General features: G+C 37.7%; 2 protein-coding genes across 13 annotated transcripts in view; one reads left to right on the forward strand and one right to left on the reverse strand.

The window, feature by feature from the left end:
• amx (TM2 domain-containing protein 3 almondex) overlaps nucleotides 1–18,844 on the forward strand; it is a 29,576-nt gene that overhangs the window by 4,189 nt on the left and 6,543 nt on the right. Inside the window, exons 3-6 of one of the 2 annotated variants that reach the window (XR_011713709.1) lie at nucleotides 271–423; nucleotides 3,280–3,401; nucleotides 4,752–4,895; nucleotides 5,470–5,678. Coding sequence is in view for 1 of the 2 variants with exons in the window: in XM_071669935.1 (XP_071526036.1) it covers nucleotides 271–423; nucleotides 3,280–3,401; nucleotides 4,752–4,895; nucleotides 5,470–5,605 (555 nt within the window). In the remaining variant the exon portion in view is untranslated. Of the gene's footprint in view, nucleotides 1–270; nucleotides 424–3,279; nucleotides 3,402–4,751; nucleotides 4,896–5,469; nucleotides 7,676–18,844 lie in introns of those variants that run through there. The other variant, XM_071669935.1, reaches the window with a different exon arrangement.
• Nucleotides 8,744–18,844, reverse strand: part of CrebB (Cyclic-AMP response element binding protein B) — a 100,093-nt gene continuing 89,992 nt past the window's right edge. For all 11 annotated transcript variants that reach the window (XM_071669927.1, XM_071669925.1, XM_071669930.1 and 8 more), the window contains 2 exons: nucleotides 15,563–15,728; nucleotides 8,744–12,043 (listed from right to left, as the gene is read on the reverse strand). In XM_071669927.1, coding sequence (XP_071526028.1) covers nucleotides 11,902–12,043; nucleotides 15,563–15,728 — 308 coding nt within the window. In that variant the 3' untranslated portion in view covers nucleotides 8,744–11,901. The remainder of the gene's footprint in view (nucleotides 12,044–15,562; nucleotides 15,729–18,844) is intronic.

Genomic DNA, 18,844 nt, shown 5'->3' on the forward strand with positions numbered 1-18,844 from the left:
CCCGCATTAGCGAGGTAGCGTTAAGAACAGAGGACTGGGCCTTTGAGGGAATACCCTCACCTGGCCCAATTCTCTGTTCCTTCTTTTGGAAAATTAAAAAAAAACCGAGAGGGGAGGATTTCCAGCCCCCCGCTCCCTCCCCTTTTAGTCGCCTTCTACAACACGCAGGGAATTAAAGATATATAAAAGGTATATATTAAACTGTGATTACATTTATGCCTCATAGTTTTGGCTATTTTTTTTATGAACTGTATTTGGATCTGTTTTCAGGATCATTCACGTGTCTCACGAGACTGCCCAAGCACTTTGCAGTGTGATAAGTTAGGAAGAGAATGTCTTGAGTGTGACTTCAACTGTACATGTATCTATGGCCAAGAGGTCAATGTTACATGTCATCCAAAAAAAGACTATGATTCCTGTGAGGTATGTAAAGTAAGGCTTATAGTATTTCTGTGTATATTTTCTCTTAGGGTATACTCGTATATCAGGGGATAGGATAGAGAGAACATTACACCATATGTTTCCTTTGGCTTGAAGAAGGTGTTTAAGAAGGATGGGAGTAGGACTGGAAATCATCCCCTTTTTTTTTATATTACTTTCTAAAAAGGAGAACGGAAGGGGGAACCAAGAAAGAGTTTTTCATTAAAGGCTTAGCCATCTGTTCCTGATGCTATCTCACAAAGAAAGGTTGAGGATTGGCAGAATGCTTGCATAGTGCCATTGGACAAAGGCAAAGGGGATAAAAGTGAGTGCTCAAATTACAGAGTATAAGTTTGTTGAGTATTCCTGGGAAATTATATGGGAGGGTATTGATTGATAGGGTGAAGGCATGTACAGAGCATCAGATTGGGGCAGAGCAATGTGGTTTCAGAAGTGGTAGAAGATGTGTGGATCAGGTGTTTGCTTTGAAGAATGTATGTGAGAAATACTTGGAAAAGCAAATGGATTTGTATGTAGCATTTATGGATCTGGAGAAGGCATATGATAGAGCTGATAGAGATGCTCTGTGGAAGGTATTAAGAATATATGGTGTGGGAGGCAAGTTGTTAGAAGCAGTGAAAAGTTTTTATCGAGGATGTAAGGCATATGTACGTGTAGGAAGCGAGGAGAGTGATTGGTTCTCAGTGAATGTTGGTTTGTGGCAGGGGTGTGTGATGTCTCCATGGTTGTTTGATTTATTTATGGACGGGGTTGTTAGGGAGGTGAATGTAAGAGTTTTGGAAAGAGGGGCAAGTATGCAGTCTGTTGTGGATAAGAGAGCTTGGGAAGTGAGTCAGTTGTTGTTCACTGATGATACAGTGGTAGTTGCTGATTCGGGTGAGAAACTGCAGAAGTTGGTGACTGAGTTTGGTAAAGTGTGTAAAAGAAGAAAGCTGAGAGTAAATGTGAATAAGAGCAAGGTTATTAGGTACAGTAGGGTTGAGGGACAAGTCAATTGGGAGGTAAGTTTGAAAAATGCCAAGTCATCATATTTACTCCAGGTTTTTGCTTGTATCACAAGCATGTTGATAAGAACATTTTAGTGGGTATGGTATTAGATCCAAGTGATCAACTTCGTTCCAATCTCTTCATAATCACAACCTGGGAATTTAAGGTCTACAGTGCACTGGTTAACGTTCCACTCATGACAGTAAATTACCTTGATCTTCTCTGCTGTCATGAACAGTCTATAAAGTAGATTCACTAAGTCCAAAGGCACACTTGATATCAGCTGTCTGTTCACCTTCCACATAACATTTGAGCACATCCATCTTAACCTCATTGGTGATGGCCTTACACTTCTTAAAAGATGCTTTGGTGACATGATGCAAATGACAAAACAGTGCTATTTACAGTATACTGCTGAACAGTATACTGAAGTACTCCATGACTGCAGATTGTATCCATGGACTGAGGACTGCAAGGCAGGAAGCTGCAAGCCCATGCCTCGTGTGCATGTGCTTCTCGTACAGCATTGGCAACACCACACCAATGTGCTGCCAGCCCAACGATCATGTTATTCCAGAAATAAGCTCAAGTGAATTTAGAAAAAGTTTAAGTGGACCGTGTGCTTTATTTTGAAAGTGGCATAAATAAAACGTGTAAATCAAGAGGTCCCTCGATTTCTTTTGCTGTTTTTTGCAGTGTATAAGTTTAACACATAAGTCTCTGACACTTTCTTTGCAAAATTGCCCATCTTACTCAGTCATAATGAGTATTGTTCTATTTTAGTTTTCTTTGAATTACTTTCTCAGAAAACAGGCAGGTTTTTAGTTCATTTTTCCATCACTATAGCCTAGTTTTGGAAAATTGCCATCTGCTATGCATTGACACAAAAGTTCTCTTTACTAGTTTGAGTGTTTTAATGAAGCTTTTCAAGCTGCTTATGTATTGCTTTTGTTGATGATATCATCACAAATTTCAGTGTCAGGAGCAATATGAAGGTTGTTAAAATCTTCAAGTCTTAAAATCTGGTATTTTTTACAACTCACATGTTGACCACGAAAACTAACTGTAGAAGTAATTTGTCTCTGATCACTTGTACAATTGTTCAACTTCGTCATTATAGGCAAGATCTTCATTTGTAGCCAGATCTATGTTTGATATGTTCTTGCCATGGGTAGCATTCTCATTGAATCGTGCGGGGGCACTAACAAAATTTAGTAAACTTTGGCTTGGTTCTGGTGTTGCCAGCACTAAAGCAGGTGTGCTACAGAGAACCCTTGGGGTAAAGTTTTTGCTTTACTTGCCCTCCTGATGTGGATTATTTTGCCCCTAGACCTCCTCTTCCTTTCTAGTATACTATCATGGTTTGTAAGATGAACCAACATTGGGTTTAAATTATAAGAAGACTCTGTCTCTGTGATGTTATACAAACATTTTCCCAGTTTAAGTTTCCTTTCTTTTCTTATTTTATCACCTTTCTCTTGACATAATGGTAGCTATCCTTCAGTTGACATAAATATTCTGTGAAGTGTAAGGCAGATTGGTGCTTGTGTCTGGGGATGTTAACCTCATTGCCAAGTGGATGTTGTTTATTGGTCTCAATTGGGAGACGTGGGCTGAGCAGAAGCTGATACTACATGATAGGTGGTTAACAAATGATGAGAGGCATTTACACCACAAGGAAAGAATTGGGATGAAAGGTTTCAACTCTTATGGGTGCAAGTATCTCTCCTTGCTTTGAGGACACTGCCCTAGAGAGAGAGAGCTTTTTATACTTCAAAACTTAGTTAGTTCTTGTAATCCTGTATTTTGCCATTAATTATTGTTCATAATGAAAACATTCTATCTTTTTAGGGTAAGAAAGAATTCACTGTTCAAATGGTGTGCCGATATTGCTACCAGACAGCATCATGGGAACATACCTGCCTTGGAACTGATCAGTGTGATGCTGTGTCCTCACCCAGAGAAGAATTTACGTGAGTTATATAATCTAGCAATTGAAATATATTTATATATACTTATACATGATTATTCCTGGGCATAGGGAAAAAAGAAAACTACATTGTATGTACTTTGTCTTCTAGAAAATGACTAAGAAGAGTAGGATCATGATGCTGGAAATCCTCCTCATTTTTACTATTATTTTCAAAAAGTAGAAATGAAAGGAGCCGAGAAAAGGAGTTTTACTAAAAGGCTTAGTTCCTGATGCTGTCTTGCTAAGCTGAGAAAGACAAGCATGTATAAAGAATATACCTTATGTGAAATGTATTATCCTGCCTCAGGATCCCTCTCATTGGGGCTTCTGCTACAATTAGGAAGCTGGCCATATCCACTGAGCAGGACTTCAGGTAAAGAAGTGCAGTGATGTTGTGTTTGTATGTTTAAAGAGTAATTACAGGACAAATTGAGAAGCAAGTGTCTTCAGCATGGAAATTGCATATTGGGGATGAAGGAGAGTCTTGTGATATGTTGAATTTGTGTTTGTAGTATTAGAAAGATGTGGTATGTCCAGAATATAGGTGAGAAAGGGTACCATATACATCTTAAAGGAGTTGGTTTCAGAGGAGTGTATAAATGAAAATTTGTTTTACTTATTTTACTTTTGTGCCTTAAGAACTTCTTCATTAGAGCTCCCAGAGCAAAAGGTATGGTAGATGTGTGTGTGTTTGTGCGTGTGTCTGTATGATGGATGCTGTACAAATAAGGAGTAAGTATTCTGTATCTTCAGAATAGAAATTTAGAAGTTGCATTTTGGGCATGATGTGCAAGAGCATAACCAAGTTTGACCATCATCCTGAAATGTTGACATAAGTTTATGATAATATAATTTTCTCTTGTTGCAAGAAACCAAAATTGTTGTCATTAGGTTATGGTTTCTGGTCTCATAATAAAGTTATTTATGTACAACAACTGTAATAAGTTTTATAAGTATTTGGCTAATATTAGTGATTAAACTTAACATCCAAATAACTAAAAAGCTGTAAGTTCTCTTGAGATACAACGTGTTGGACTCTTCTGCAGTATTTTGGTGGGTTAGTAATACATCCATTCCTTGACCAAATCCTGGATACATGCCTGATGACAGTACTTCTATTATGTTTATAGTGTAGGCTTGTGTGCAAAACACTGACAAGAAAGTGCAACCCTTACATTCCTTGGGAGTATTGGTTCAGATGGGTGTACATTCTCTTGGATAATGGATAATGTGGTTACTTCGAAAGCAGGAATATAAGGTGAAGATTACTTGCAATTAATGCATTTTTATTTAGGAATATGTTACATATTCATATATGTGGTATCACAGGTAAATTAATATTTTATTCCAGATCTAACTGTACTGTGAAGAGTGATGTGCTGTGTCTTGGTAACCGGATGTTCCTTAAAAAGCTACCATGTAATTGGACGTCTGGATATAAGTGGTCTACTGCACTATTACTGTCTATTACTCTCGGAGGTTTTGGAGCAGACAGGTAAGCTAATATGAAAGCTTCCGAATATATCTTGGTCGCTTTACTGTAGAATAGCTGCTCAATATTTGTATATTCTTTTATACAGACACCAGTTTACAACCCCTCTCATTCATCCCATTCACTGTACCTTCAGTTTTCTCCATTAGATCTTCCCACACATCTCACTAACCCACACATGTAAATTAATGTTTCATGTATTCCTTTTTTTCTCCTTGATTCATCCCACAAGCTCATGGGGACCATTGCCATAGCCACCCCCTTGAGGAAGTTCCAGGTGGGAATAGGCATTGAAGACATAGATAGAATAGTAAGCGAGATTAAGCATTAGGAAAACCAGAGATTAAAGGACTAAATAGGGGGGAAGGAAAAATTATGGTGTGTAGAGATACTGCATGAGCCACCCTTCATTTTCTTCAGAAAATGCTAATACGATATAAGAAGTTGGGTTAAGTGATTGCTTTGAGTTTTTAAAGTTAAGATCCTAATATAGATGTTTTAAATTTGATTTTTTATTAGTGGATCTTCACTAGAGAAATTGTAGTATTTGAAACTTATCAAATTATTTTATTTACAGATTTTACTTAGGCCATTGGCAGGAAGGAATTGGGAAGCTATTCAGTTTTGGAGGCCTTGGAGTCTGGACTATTATTGATGTTATTCTCATTGCTATTCGATACCTTGGACCAGCAGATGGCTCACTCTACATTTGAAACTACAGTGATGAGCATGTGCAAATGATTGCAGCTCTGACTGATCTTAACCTTGGAGAAATGTTTAGAATAGGTATGTTGTTTGAATTTTTGTGTTTTCAGTGATTTCATTAAATTCTTGATTAGTCATATACCTTGGGACTGCAGCCATAGATGATTATAATAACAGCACACCAGCAGTATATTTCCTTTGTGCATTGCTGATCAAGTTGTGATCATAAGATTTAGTACCCCCCTTCCATTGAAACCTTCATTTGATGGAAATTACACATGTGAAGTGTTTTATGAGTTATATGTAAAATTCTTGCATATTTACCATAAATACTATCATTGTGTACTTTACCAATTTCATTAGTGTTAACCCACAAATGGCCCATCCGTGGAAATTTAGTGATCTCCAGGATGGGTTTATCAAACATGTATTTTAGTCTTATCAAGTGACAGAAAATGTCAAGAGAAGTTAAAGATAAATTTGGTGAATTATCCATACTTGATGCTCACCACATGAGCAAGACTTAATCATGTTTGCTGATGCATACATCTTTGTCTCTTCATGGTCGCCAGCAATAGATTGTTGATTTACCAAATCTTCCCCAATGGTAGCTACTCAACATCAGCCAAATCCCTACTGCCATAATTAGAGCCCCTAAGGCAACTGCTAATTAGCATGTAATTGATGTTTGGTATACACCAGGGATGCACTTTCCCTATCATGTTGTATGGAAGACCTGAGACACCCCTGCAACTTGAAGAGTGCAAGAGTTCTTGGATTGAGTTCTTACTGCATGTGACTTTTTCACTACAGCAAGTAGGGCCTGGTTATGCCTTGTTATTATTACTATTATTATTATTATTATTATTATTATCATAATAGAAATGAACTTTTGAAGCATCAAACCATTGAAGTACTTTTTGTATCAGAGTCTCAAAGCTAAAATTAGTTCCATGGTGTTATGCAGTGTTGTTTTGTGTTTTAGGGTGTATGAATTAAAGTGTACATGAACATGGCATTTTAATACTCATAATTTAAGAGTATTAAGATTGCCAGTGAAGTTTAGTGGATTAAGTTGTGAGTTTAAGAACAAGTTGCATGGTTGTGGGACCCTCTCTGAAATATTAATTCCCAAGGTATATTTGAAAAATGTGGGAGTGGTTGCTGACTTTTTTATGCCATATGTTCATGCATTTTTTTTCAGTATTTCTTTTTAGAAAAAACTGTGTTCCTCTCATGAAGGAATCTATGCTAAGAAACCCATTGTCAGGCTTAAAGTTGCTGGGCAAAACGCTTACTTATGCAGAGCTCAGAGTGGATTTTCGGCTGATAGCAGTATAATCAGAGTTGATTTCAGTGAAATGTAGCAGGTTTAGTGACATGGTTTAATGATTCACATTTTTAGCAGATATTAGTTGGAAGTAGATTTGCATGGGACACACCGATTTAAATGGGAGAAATGGCATTTTGAAAATTAAATTTTTTTTTCTAATCATGGTAGGAAATATCTTTTTGTTTTACACTTTTATGTATAGAAATGATGCAGCTGATCAGAGAAAGGATTAGGAATGCTTAAAGTAATTTGAATCTTCTTCATGTGAAGCTGTTAGAATTACTAGTTATTTGCAGAATAATGCAAATCATGTTGAAAGAGGTAGAGGATTAAATGATAATATCTTAAGAGGAAATGATTTGTTTGAAGTTGGTTACTGTGGTTGGTCAGTATTTTTGCGGTTGTGTTACAGATATTATTGCTAATGGTATTGACAGTGGTTTGCATTGTAGCCGGCATTCCTAGTGTATTTGTTTTTCATGGGCACACATTTTCCTGTTGGCATTTGTAGTGCATTTTCATCTAAATCTACTCTTTAATTCTCTGAAAGAGTTTGATTTATGAAATCTATTGTCTTAGTATTCATTATCTAGTTTAATTCTGATTGTTGTTATACAATTAAGTCTTGAATGTTATGAATGAAAGCTATGAAGGAGTATATTAAAGTTTTATATTTACATATATGTATATACATGTATATTTGTATATGCCCTTAAGCAATAAAAACACATAAGCTCTTGTGTAAGTCCTGTTTTAGCAGCAACATGAGATATTTAACTATACATTAACTTAGGGGATATGTTAATAATATGAATGCCTGCATTCTTAATCTTAGAGGTAGATAGGATTTTTTTGGCATTTTGCCATAAAATGTGTTAAGGCATCACTTTTACATCAAATATGAACACAAAGTATCTGGAGTATATAGATTTCAGTTATTCACAAGATATAATCCCTATTGTGATGCTTGGCATTTCCTGAGAAGCACGAGTTAGCAAGGCTATGTGAATGTGGGCAAGGGGACCTATGCCGGTCACATTGTTGCAATATAATGCAACCTGTCACAACACATATCATGATACCTTTCAATTAGTCGCTGGGGGTATCTTTCCTTTTGATGTCTTTGCTGTGGCTTGCCAAGTTTATGTTGTGCCACAATGCATCCTACACTTGATGCCATCCACTAGATGAATAGTATTAAATGGAGATAGCTCTTAATTCTATCAGAGGTAATGTTTCCATCTGTTCAACCAGTCTTCATGAGTCACTGAAGTTTGTAGTTGGTAGGCAGCCATCTACCAGGGAGATATGTTACCAGTACTACCCACCTGAGTATTGGGAGGGTTAGTGATGGCTAAATAATGAGCCAGCTCTTGTCAAGTTGCACTCCTTTGACCCAAGTTGTCTTTTCTTTCTGCCTCACCCACACGTGGACTGCTGGCATTCTACCGACAAACATACAGTCTCTCTTTGTCATACAGACCACTTGACAACACTTAACTTGCACAGCTCATTCTTTATAACTTTAGATTTTCCCGAGGTGAGCACTATACACCAGCCCTACCTTTTTGGTTTAATGGAAAGAGCAGTAGACTAGTCATAGGCAGGAGTATTATGTAGAAGTAGTAGGAAGGAGCCTCTGCAAACATTACACTGGAGTTGTCCTTTACTAGTGGCCTGTTAAGGGTGAGGCACTAAGGGCTAAGAAGTGGCACTCGTATGGAGATAATTTCTGTGGCCACCCCCTTGAGGCAGAGTTCCGGTTGGGAACGGGCATCAGATATAGATGGATAGGTTACAATGAAAGTAAGACATTCAACAACAGTTTAATTTTCAAAAATACTTATCTGTCAATCTGGTAGGCATTTGTTTGGAACACATTCACATGACCAAACAATGTTTATTTACAAATAACCTGTTTATTTATGTCCACAAAATTAAAGCCATTCTTATGACAATCATTTTCTTAAAGATCTCAGCTACATATGAGTACTTCATATTATGAAGTATGAGGGTAATACATATCAATGCCAACATATGATATTTTTACAAATTACTTAAAATTTATTTCAATTCCAGGATTGAAATTTCTTCTTCAGCATTAGTTAAGAAAATGAGTGTCAAAAGATGGAATATAAAACTGCAAGAACAGCTAACATAGGTGCAGATGCTAACTGTACAACTTATTAAACATTAATACAGTTAACAATGACCAAGTTCTGCCACAATCTGCAGGTAAGACAGGTTTATGCAGATGAACCGACTATTTTCCAGCCAATGATATTATACAACAATATCTCCTTGTGTTACAAGAGGACAGAAAGGCCTACACAACATTGCACTGCATTATATTGGAATAAAAGCTTGTCACCTTGAGTTACACCTGGGATGAATTTTTCATACTAGTTTTATGCTTCCCCCATTAGCAAAGTTGCAGTAATCTTTATATTTTTAACTTAAATAATTAATACTTAATCCCATGTTACATTTAGGAATAAAGGTGTTACTAGAATTCACCTGCAAGTGGTTACACCAAGAGTGAGAAGTCATCTTTGGCAAGCCTGTAACATTGTCACGGGACAGGAGTACAGTCTTGTTAAGGACAACTCACTCCACTGGAGTCCATCACTTCCCCTACTCATGTTTGGAGTGCAGCTTTGTAGATGCAGGATCCCTGTAAAAGCAATCCTGGAGTTGTGTGTTAATAATGATTCAGGAACAGCCTATCCCTTACGTTACATTTGAGAAAAGAAACTTTTACATCAAATCTTCTATTACATTTGATGAGAAAAGCTTTGCTTCCTTGTTACATCACAGATAATAATTGGTGACTGCTTTACTGTGTTACACGTAGGATAAAAACACTAAAAAATATTATACAAGGAGCTCACTGTATGTTGGAAATATTTATGTACAATCTATAGAATACATGAAATAGATTGACGTTTCAACTGTTTCAAGTTATATAATTCAAAACTACTGGGCTAAACTCTCAAGTCACCTCCTGTGGTATTACAAAATTATAAGTGACTTTGTTTCTTAAAGTATCTGCAGAATTGGAAATTCTGCAACCAGTAATCACAGTTCATGAAAATTAACATTTGTATAAACAAGGTTTCTAATAAACTTGTACCTAGAGTCACAATTTTAAGCTAATGTATCCATCATGTGAGTCAGTAAACAAAGAGTCCACATGAATACAATGCCTAACTTTAAATTTTGAATTAGATCCATAACAATGAGACATTGGTGATATAACTTTTTGATTTTTCCTCATGATGGATTTTTAAGTAACATTTGTAACAATAAAATTCATTCCCTAAAATTATCTCATAAACCAGTCCAAACTGATTAACACAACAAAGTACCTCAAGGTAACAAGGTCTATGGAAGATATTCTCACCAATATGTGAAATGTTAGTCCATGCTGCAATCATTTTGTTACTAATTTTACTCTCATGTACTTGAGACTTTGGCCCTACATTAAGCATAAATCCCATGATAAGTTTTAAGAAATAACTTGGCCTCTTGAGTAAAAAATAAAAAAAATCCCCTCATGTAATGTGCAACATGAAATAATAATGCGATTCTCAATCGCAGTAATTGACTAGCAACAAAACAAATGTAACTGTATACGCAGAATGGCAACAAGTGAAACTTAAAATGGCAAAGATTGATGAGGGTATTGATGGATTCAATAACAGTAACTTATTCAAACATGGCTTACCACAAAGAAATTTTAAGATTCCATACCAAGTTATACTGGAGAAATATTAAAAACTGCCTGTACCCATTGGCTAGAAATACTGACATTAACAGTGAAGGATCTTCTTTAAAGACAAAATATGGTCTGATTACATTATGTTTTATGGTTCCTTTGTTTTTAAGTTCAGCCATTCCCTTTAACTTTCTCTTGATTATTCCATCTTAGAATGATAAAACTTAACTGAGAGACTCCTTAAAACTTGGGACAGCTGCTCTTAAAAACCAAAAGGAATTTTTGACAATTTAAATCAAAGGGCCATACATTTATCAATGAATGCTATGTGAATGACCATCGACAACGTGAAATGCAGTGCAAAATCCAATAAATTACAGTAATAAAGGTAAAGTATATTTCAACAGCATGAAAAATAATTAAACCACATATTCATCATCACCGGATTACTGCAGCATTTCTATTGTGGTTAACATTACAGTGGAGCAATTCACATTTCTCCTCAACAGCTTGAGGCTAGCTCACTACAAGGACACTTCTCTTCATTGGTCAGAACTTCTCAGAAGCAGACCATTAAACATAAGATTGTTAATGACAAAATCAGGTCACCTTATCACAAGCAGTGATTCTCATTCTGACACACTATTCTGCTTTTTGGCAGTACAAATCTTTAAGGGATTTTAGTTCTTCTATGAGTGCTTTGTTTTGGTTCTCCAACACAGCTACTCTGTTCTCCAGACATCTGACATATTCTTTCCTCTTTCTTCGGCACTCTTTTGCCGCAATCCTGGAACAGAATGACCTGTTAGTGGTCAAAATCCACTGGATTGTCCAGGAATTGTAGTCAGCCTTTAGATGCCTTTTCAGACACAAGTTGTGGAGGGATTCCTAACATTGCACCATATTTCAGCCAACATAAACTTAGTTGTTTCCATGCTATGCAATCAGCATATAGTATATCACTCCTGTTTTTTTTTTTTAAACACAGCCAACAGCTTTGTTAACCACCAATAACTGAATCGCTTAGTTAAGCAATAGCAATTAAATAGTTAACCATCAACAGTCTTGGGTAACTAAGACCCCTGCTCTGTAGGATTCCATGGAGTGAACATGAGCAGTCTGTGAGCTCTATCTTCAATGGAAGTGCAGTTTAGCCCTCTTTAGACTATTGCACTACCTCAAGCTTGATCACTGCAGAGGGTAACCTGCGCCATCACCCCGATGAGGGAAAAATATTCACCTACACTCTGATATCAACTATTCTGACAGTACATAGTTTTCAGGGTCTTGAGTTCTTCAATTAGTGCCTTATTCTGGTTCTCCAGCACTGCCACTCTATTCTCCAAACATTTGATATATTCTTTCTTTTTGGCTCTACATTCTCTCGCTGCTTCCCTGCAAAATGCAATGCCAATCATTAGCTATGGATGATGAGTAAGGACATTCAAAATTTAATGCTATATATTTGCCCTTCCTCACATGTATCACAGTAACTCCTTTGCTAACTTGAATATAGCTACCATCTACAATACTAAGTTGAAGAACATGGCATGAAATCTTCCAATTGAGACATTAAAAGAGGGAAGCACTTTTTATATTATTTATTCTTAAATTCAGAGATGTTCCATGTAACTGCAAAATTCAATGTAATGTAGTTCTGATACAAGACAGTTGATGGTTCTGGTTCTGATTCATAAAATTCCTTCCAAGACTTTGGCAATGAAGCCAGACACATGGATTTATTACCCAAAACATAATTAAATTTAAATTTAAATTACCCAAAACATAAATTAAATATTCACAAAATTTATATTATTTTCTATGGAGGATTTTTATCATTAATAATTCTCCATTTACATGAGGTTGAAGTGCATCCAGACATGCACCTTGAGAAATTAATTTTGCAAAATTCAGGTAACCCACCCTGCAAACTGGCAAAGGGCATGGAAAACACTATTCGTATACATTACAATTACCTAAACTCTGGGAAAGATAAGTGCTTAATGGGTTTATGGTTGAGTTGATACCTGAAGTTAAGTTATTCCATGCACTGGCTAAGTTCACAAACTTTTTTAACATCAGAGTTTTCTCACTAAATTGTTTTGCATGCAGTTAGGCATTTAAAAGCTAGTTAAAACTCTATCCTTTTAACACCTTGAATGTAAGGTAATGAGATGTAGCAGAGAAGAGGGGATGAAAAAGGATGATCTAAATGTGTCTGAATGAAAAGGATCTGGATATGGTGGAATGCTCAATTACCTGGGAGAGGATGAGGCAGTGGATGGCACAACGAGGCCTGATGTGAGTCATGGGGAAGAGGAGGGGGATAAGGTCCTGGGTGCATTCAGGATCATGTACAAAGAGAGGTCAGTGCCTGTAAAGGCAAATACCGGTATGTTTGAAGATATGGGTGTCCTGACAGTTGTATGGATGCAAGCCATAGGCCATGAATCCAAAAGAAAGGAAGGTAATGAAATACAAGGATGCTGTGTGGTATGGGGCAGGCTGATTGTGTAAGGAATGACAATGTAAAAAGAGTGGTGTGATATTAACTGTAGCCTGATTTGATTGTCAGATGATGAGGGATCAAGTATCAAGTAGGAGGGGGAGGCTAAGAAGGCGATGGAAGAACAGACTGACAAAGGCCATATGGTATGGTATGAATGCTTAGAGTGGAGTGGGATAGAAATGTGCATTGGACAGAATAAAATACATCTAAGTGGTATTGAGGGGGCAATGTGCTGTCAACATGCTGAATCAGGGTATATGAGAAAGTAATGGTAAACCATAGAGTAGTCTCTGGGGTTTGGCTGAGGATGGTAGGCTATGTTTTTGGAACAAAAACAGCTTACATGACAGTTAGAGAGTGGAATTGTCAACATGATGCCACTGTTTGCATGTTTTTGATGCTACCCCAATGAGGTGGAGGAGGGTAAGTGAGGACTGTATGTTGTGTAAAGCAGGATGATCACTTAAGGAAAGATAGTGTAAGAAAAAGATGTAATAATAACTACAGTCTGGCTGAGTGGGTGAACAGGGTGATGCTGAAATTGTCTGAACATACTGGGAGGGTGTGTGAAGAAAGAGAGAAATGGATCTGTGTCAGTGATAAAAAGAAAGTGAAGGAGGATGGGAAGAAAAATGAGGAGAAAGAAGGGGAAGCAAAAAAGAAAGTGAAGGAGGATGGGAAGAAAAAGGAGGAGAAAGAAGGGGGAGCAAAGGAGGCTTTGAGGTATCATGGACTGAGCATCCAGAATTGTGAAAGGTGTGCACTGGATAGAATGAACTGAACTGATGTGATAAATAGAGGTTAGGGGAAGTAAAAGTGTCAATGGGCTGATTTAGGGCATATGAAGTGGTTACTGTAAGCCATGCAGTTAGTAGGTGGAGCTTGGCTGTGGATAGCAGTCTCTGGGTTCACTAAAGTATATCCGACAACTACAAGGAGGATATGTGCATGTAAGGCTATTCTTCATCGAAAAGGGAGGGTGAAAGTCTTGCATAAGATGAAAATATCAAAGCAGCAAGCATGGATGAGATTCTCAAGAAAGTGGGGGACACAGTGGTCAATTGATGAGGCTAACCATTGTATAGCCCAAGGTGATATGGATGAGAACTAGTAATGCCCTTACATAAAGGCAAGGGGGACAAAAGAGGATACTTTAACTACAGAGGTACCTTTGCCTTTTATGTTCCTACACCAAGATCCCCTTCTAAGGGATTCTCACAGTGTTGAAGAAGTCGGCTATATCCACTGTAGAGGACCACAGATCAAGAAATGTAGTGACGTGTGTTTATCTTCATGGGTTCAGAATTGGAGTAATCATTCAGAGTCTTCAGTGTAGAAACACTGACAAATCTACCCTGGTAATCTACCTCCCTTCTTTCCATCTACTAAATTCTCTGATAATATGGAATTTGCTAACTAGTGATATCGTTGACTTGTGTTTTCCAGGAATCCATCTCTAATGTTAAAATGGGGACTACTTGAAACAGAGTTGATGACATTATAGTAAAGGCCTGACGAGGGGTATGGGGAAAAAGTAAGTAAAGCAGATGGAAGCAAAATACCTATGACATGCTTAAGTGAGCTTAGACATGAAGCATTTTTCTCAATACTAATAATGTTATATCTTGAGGATCTGCGAGTCTTTTCCTGCATTTAAAGCAGTTTGGTGCATGGTATCTTCCCATGTATTTTGGATGCTCACTGTTAGAAGTTTCAATGGGAAAGTCTGAAACTACTTACTTGCAAGAGCCAAAGCACATGCACACACACACAACTGAAGACAAGGGTAATGCAGAAAGCTTAAGATACATTTACAAAGTCTTATGATAACAGAGACTGCCTCAGAGATGGAGCCCCAAGATTTTAAGACTACCTTCCTGAACTATACAAATAGGTAATTAAAAGACTTCGGAAAAAAATTGCAGTTTAAAAGGGAGCAAACTTTCAGAACGTAGAAATGAGTATTGTGTCTAGCTGCACAGTGAAAGTGATTAAAGCAATCCCATAACTTATCCCCCACTATTAACTTTAAAGATGACTGAAGTTACCTAGTACAACAAAAAATACACAGGCTCTGATTACACTGTTTAAGAGTTTCTACCTTGTGCCACATCTATTCTGTGCTGGACATATACAAATTCTGAATTCAAAAGTTCATTCCGGATATTTCAGAATTCCATGCTGAGAAAATAATTTCAAACTAAAAACTAAACAAAAGATAGATTGAAGCATTAATCTATTATATTTTCAACCATTCCCATTTATATGGGGTGGATGAAGTGCAAATGTGCCTCCAGTTAACACACACATTAACAGCATATGTCCAGTGTTCTAAACTGAATATGGAATTCCATACTAATATAAGCTCTTAAATTTCTGCTTTGCAAACAAGGCAGGTTCATTACCTGTTTTTCATTAGCCTTATCTCCCGCTTCCTTGATGCCTCTTCTGCCATTTGATCACTTGATCCGTGGACACCGGTGGAAGCTGTTGTTGCTAAAACTACACCCTGTGCTATACCTGCACTGCTACTGGTGGCAATCTTTAAACTACTCAGGTCACCTGTTGCAACTGTAAAATGAAGAAGTGTTAAGAATATGGATGGACTATGACTATATGCAACACAGTCAACCCTAATATCCTGTACTTTCAAAATGGGGTGACAGCATAATCCCTATCAGTGTTCATTAATCAAATTCAAAGAACCAATTACATTAACTATGGAGCACTATGTGGCATTTGCCTTTGGATGGTAGACACCAGTTACAGTGTATTATTCATAACAGCTAGAGATTTGACATGCAAATGTCTGATAGCAGTTTGTGTTGACACGAAATCAGATATTAGAAAAAAAATAATACTTTTTATCTAATTATACAGATTCTTCATTTGCTTTAAGTAGCAATTAAATCTAGTAAGTCATATTACTGCTAATACTTTCTCAAGATTATACTACGATGAAGAGTTGCAAAGTGGCAGATGCATTTCTCAAGAAAAAGGATTGAGAGTCTTTACTGACTGGCAATTAAGGTGAAGTGCCTCAAGATTGGTGGAATGCATGCAAAGTGCAAGAGAAAGCAATGATGAATGCTTGAATTACAGGAGTATAAGTTTTTTAATTATATCTAGTATGGTTTTTAGGAGAATGGTGAATGAGAGCGTGCTGGCATGTACAGAATGTACTGATCTGGTCTACACTACAAAGAATTTGAGTCAGAAATACTTGGAGAAAAGAGAAATATATGTGGTATTTATGGAACAAGAAGAAGCAGGAGACCAATTGAGGAGAAAGGATGGAGTGAAAAAGATTATGAGCAATAGGGTGAAAGCGTGCAAAGAAGACAGTGAAATGGACCGATGTGGTATACCAAGGTCCAACGTGCTGCCAATGGACTGAACCAAGGCATGTGGAAGGTCTGGGATAAACCATGGAAAGGCTTGAGGCCTGGGTATGGATAGGACAGCTGTGGTTTCAGTGCATTACACATGACATTGTGACTGAGTATGAACGAATGTAGCCTCTTATGTCTGTTTTCCTGGCGCTACCTCGCTGATGCAAGGGTGGCGATGCTGTTTCCTGTGGGGCAGGGTGGCAACGGGGAATGAATGAAGGCAAGCATGAATATGTAAAAGTGTATATATGTATGTGTCTGTGTATGTATATGTGTATATGTTATGTATATATATGTGTATACAAGTGAATGGGTCTTTCTTTGTCTAGTTCCTGGCACTACCTCGCCGACACGGGAAGCAGCGATCAAGTATAATAAATGAATAATGCATGGGTCTGGAAAAGCACATATCAGGGTTGATAGAAATGCCTTGTGGAAGGTGAGTTTGTTTATGGCTGTTTGAATATCTAGTATTCCCATGTTTTGTGTGGATGCGAGTTCTGGGCCTTAAACATAGAAAGAAAAAAAGATGGATAATGTGTTGAAAATAAAATGCCTGAAGGCAATGTGGTAATAAGCAAAGCTGTCTAAATGAGAAAGGTGACTATGAGGTGCTGAAATGGTGTGAATACATAGAGAGGATACGCAAAGACCAACTAGGATGATCTACACATCAGAAGTGAAGTGAGGAAGGGGGAAAGGGAGACCGAGAGGGAGATTAAAAGGATGAAGGGAAGGAAACTTTGGATTATCTGGCTTGAACACTCAGGAGGATGAGAGGTGTTTGCTGGATGAATATACTGGATTGATGTGGTGGTAGTGGGAGGGGGATGCTGCTGCCAATGGACTGGACTGGGGAAAGTGGTTAAGGTAAACCATGCTATAATCTAAGGGGCTTGGATGTGGTGGTAGGTGCTGGCAGAAGTACATTATACATAACAGCTTGACAGGGAAAGTGTGCAAATGAGACAATTGTTCACTTGTTTCCGACTACCTTTCTAAAGAGGGAAAAGCAACTGGGAGGAGAGGGAACTAGCATCACTTATGATTAGACTGAATGGCATTCATGTGTGTTGAAATCATATGGGTTTCTTTGCTAGCTAAATTTATTAACGCCTGTGGTTTACCCAGTGATAAGGGAACTTCATATTACCAATATCTTTGCTAGCTAAATTATTAAGTGCAATTCCATGTTTAAGAAAAAAGAATACTAATTTATCCTAAAGCAATTCAATGATATTCTATAAATAGGAATTCTATAAATAGGAATACAGAGGTATAAGTTTGTTGAGTATTCCTGGTAAATTATATGGGAGGGTATTGATTGAGAGGGTGAAGGCATGTACAGAGCATCAGATTGGGGAAGAGCAGTGCGGTTTCAGAAGTGGTAGAGGATGTGTGGATCAGGTGTTTGCTTTGAAGAATGTATGTGAGAAATACTTAGAAAAGCAAATGGATTTGTATGTAGCATTTATGGATCTGGAGAAGGCATATGATAGAGTTGATAGAGATGCTCTGTGGAAGGTATTAAGAATATATGGTGTGGGAGGCAAGTTGTTAGAAGCAGTGAAAAGTTTTTATCGAGGATGTAAGGCATGTGTACGTGTAGGAAGAGAGGAAAGTGATTGGTTCTCAGTGAATGTAGGTTTGCGGCAGGGGTGTGTGATGTCTCCATGGTTGTTTAATTTGTTTATGGATGGGGTTGTAAGGGAGGTAAATGCAAGAGTCCTGGAAAGAGGGGCAAGTATGAAGTCTGTTGGGGATGAGAGAGCTTGGGAAGTGAGTCAATTGTTGTTCGCTGATGATACAGCGCTGGTGGCTGATTCATGTGAGAAACTGCAGAAGCTGGTGACTGAGTTTGGTAAAGTGTGTGGAAGAAGAAAGTTGAGAGTAAATGTGAATAAGAGCAAGGTTATTAGGTACAGTAGGGGTGAGGGTCAAGTCAATTGGGAGGTGAGTTTGAATGGAGAAAAACTGGAGGAAGTGAAGTGTTTTAGATATCTGGGAGTGGATCTGTCAGCGGATGGAACCATGGAAGCGGAAGTGGATCATAGGGTGGGGGAGGGGGCGAAAATTTTGGGAGCCTTGAAAAATGTGTGGAAGTCGAGAACATTATCTCGGAAAGCAAAAATGGGTATGTTTGAGGGAATAGTGGTTCCAACAATGCTGTATGGTTGCGAGGCGTGGGCTATGGATAGAGATGTGCGCAGGAGGATGGATGTGCTGGAAATGAGATGTTTGAGGACAATGTGTGGTGTGAGGTGGTTTGATCGAGTAAGTAACGTAAGGGTAAGA

The sequence above is a fragment of the Panulirus ornatus genome, chromosome 14 (genome assembly GCF_036320965.1).
Source record: "Panulirus ornatus isolate Po-2019 chromosome 14, ASM3632096v1, whole genome shotgun sequence".
NCBI classification, from domain to species: domain Eukaryota; kingdom Metazoa; phylum Arthropoda; class Malacostraca; order Decapoda; family Palinuridae; genus Panulirus; species Panulirus ornatus.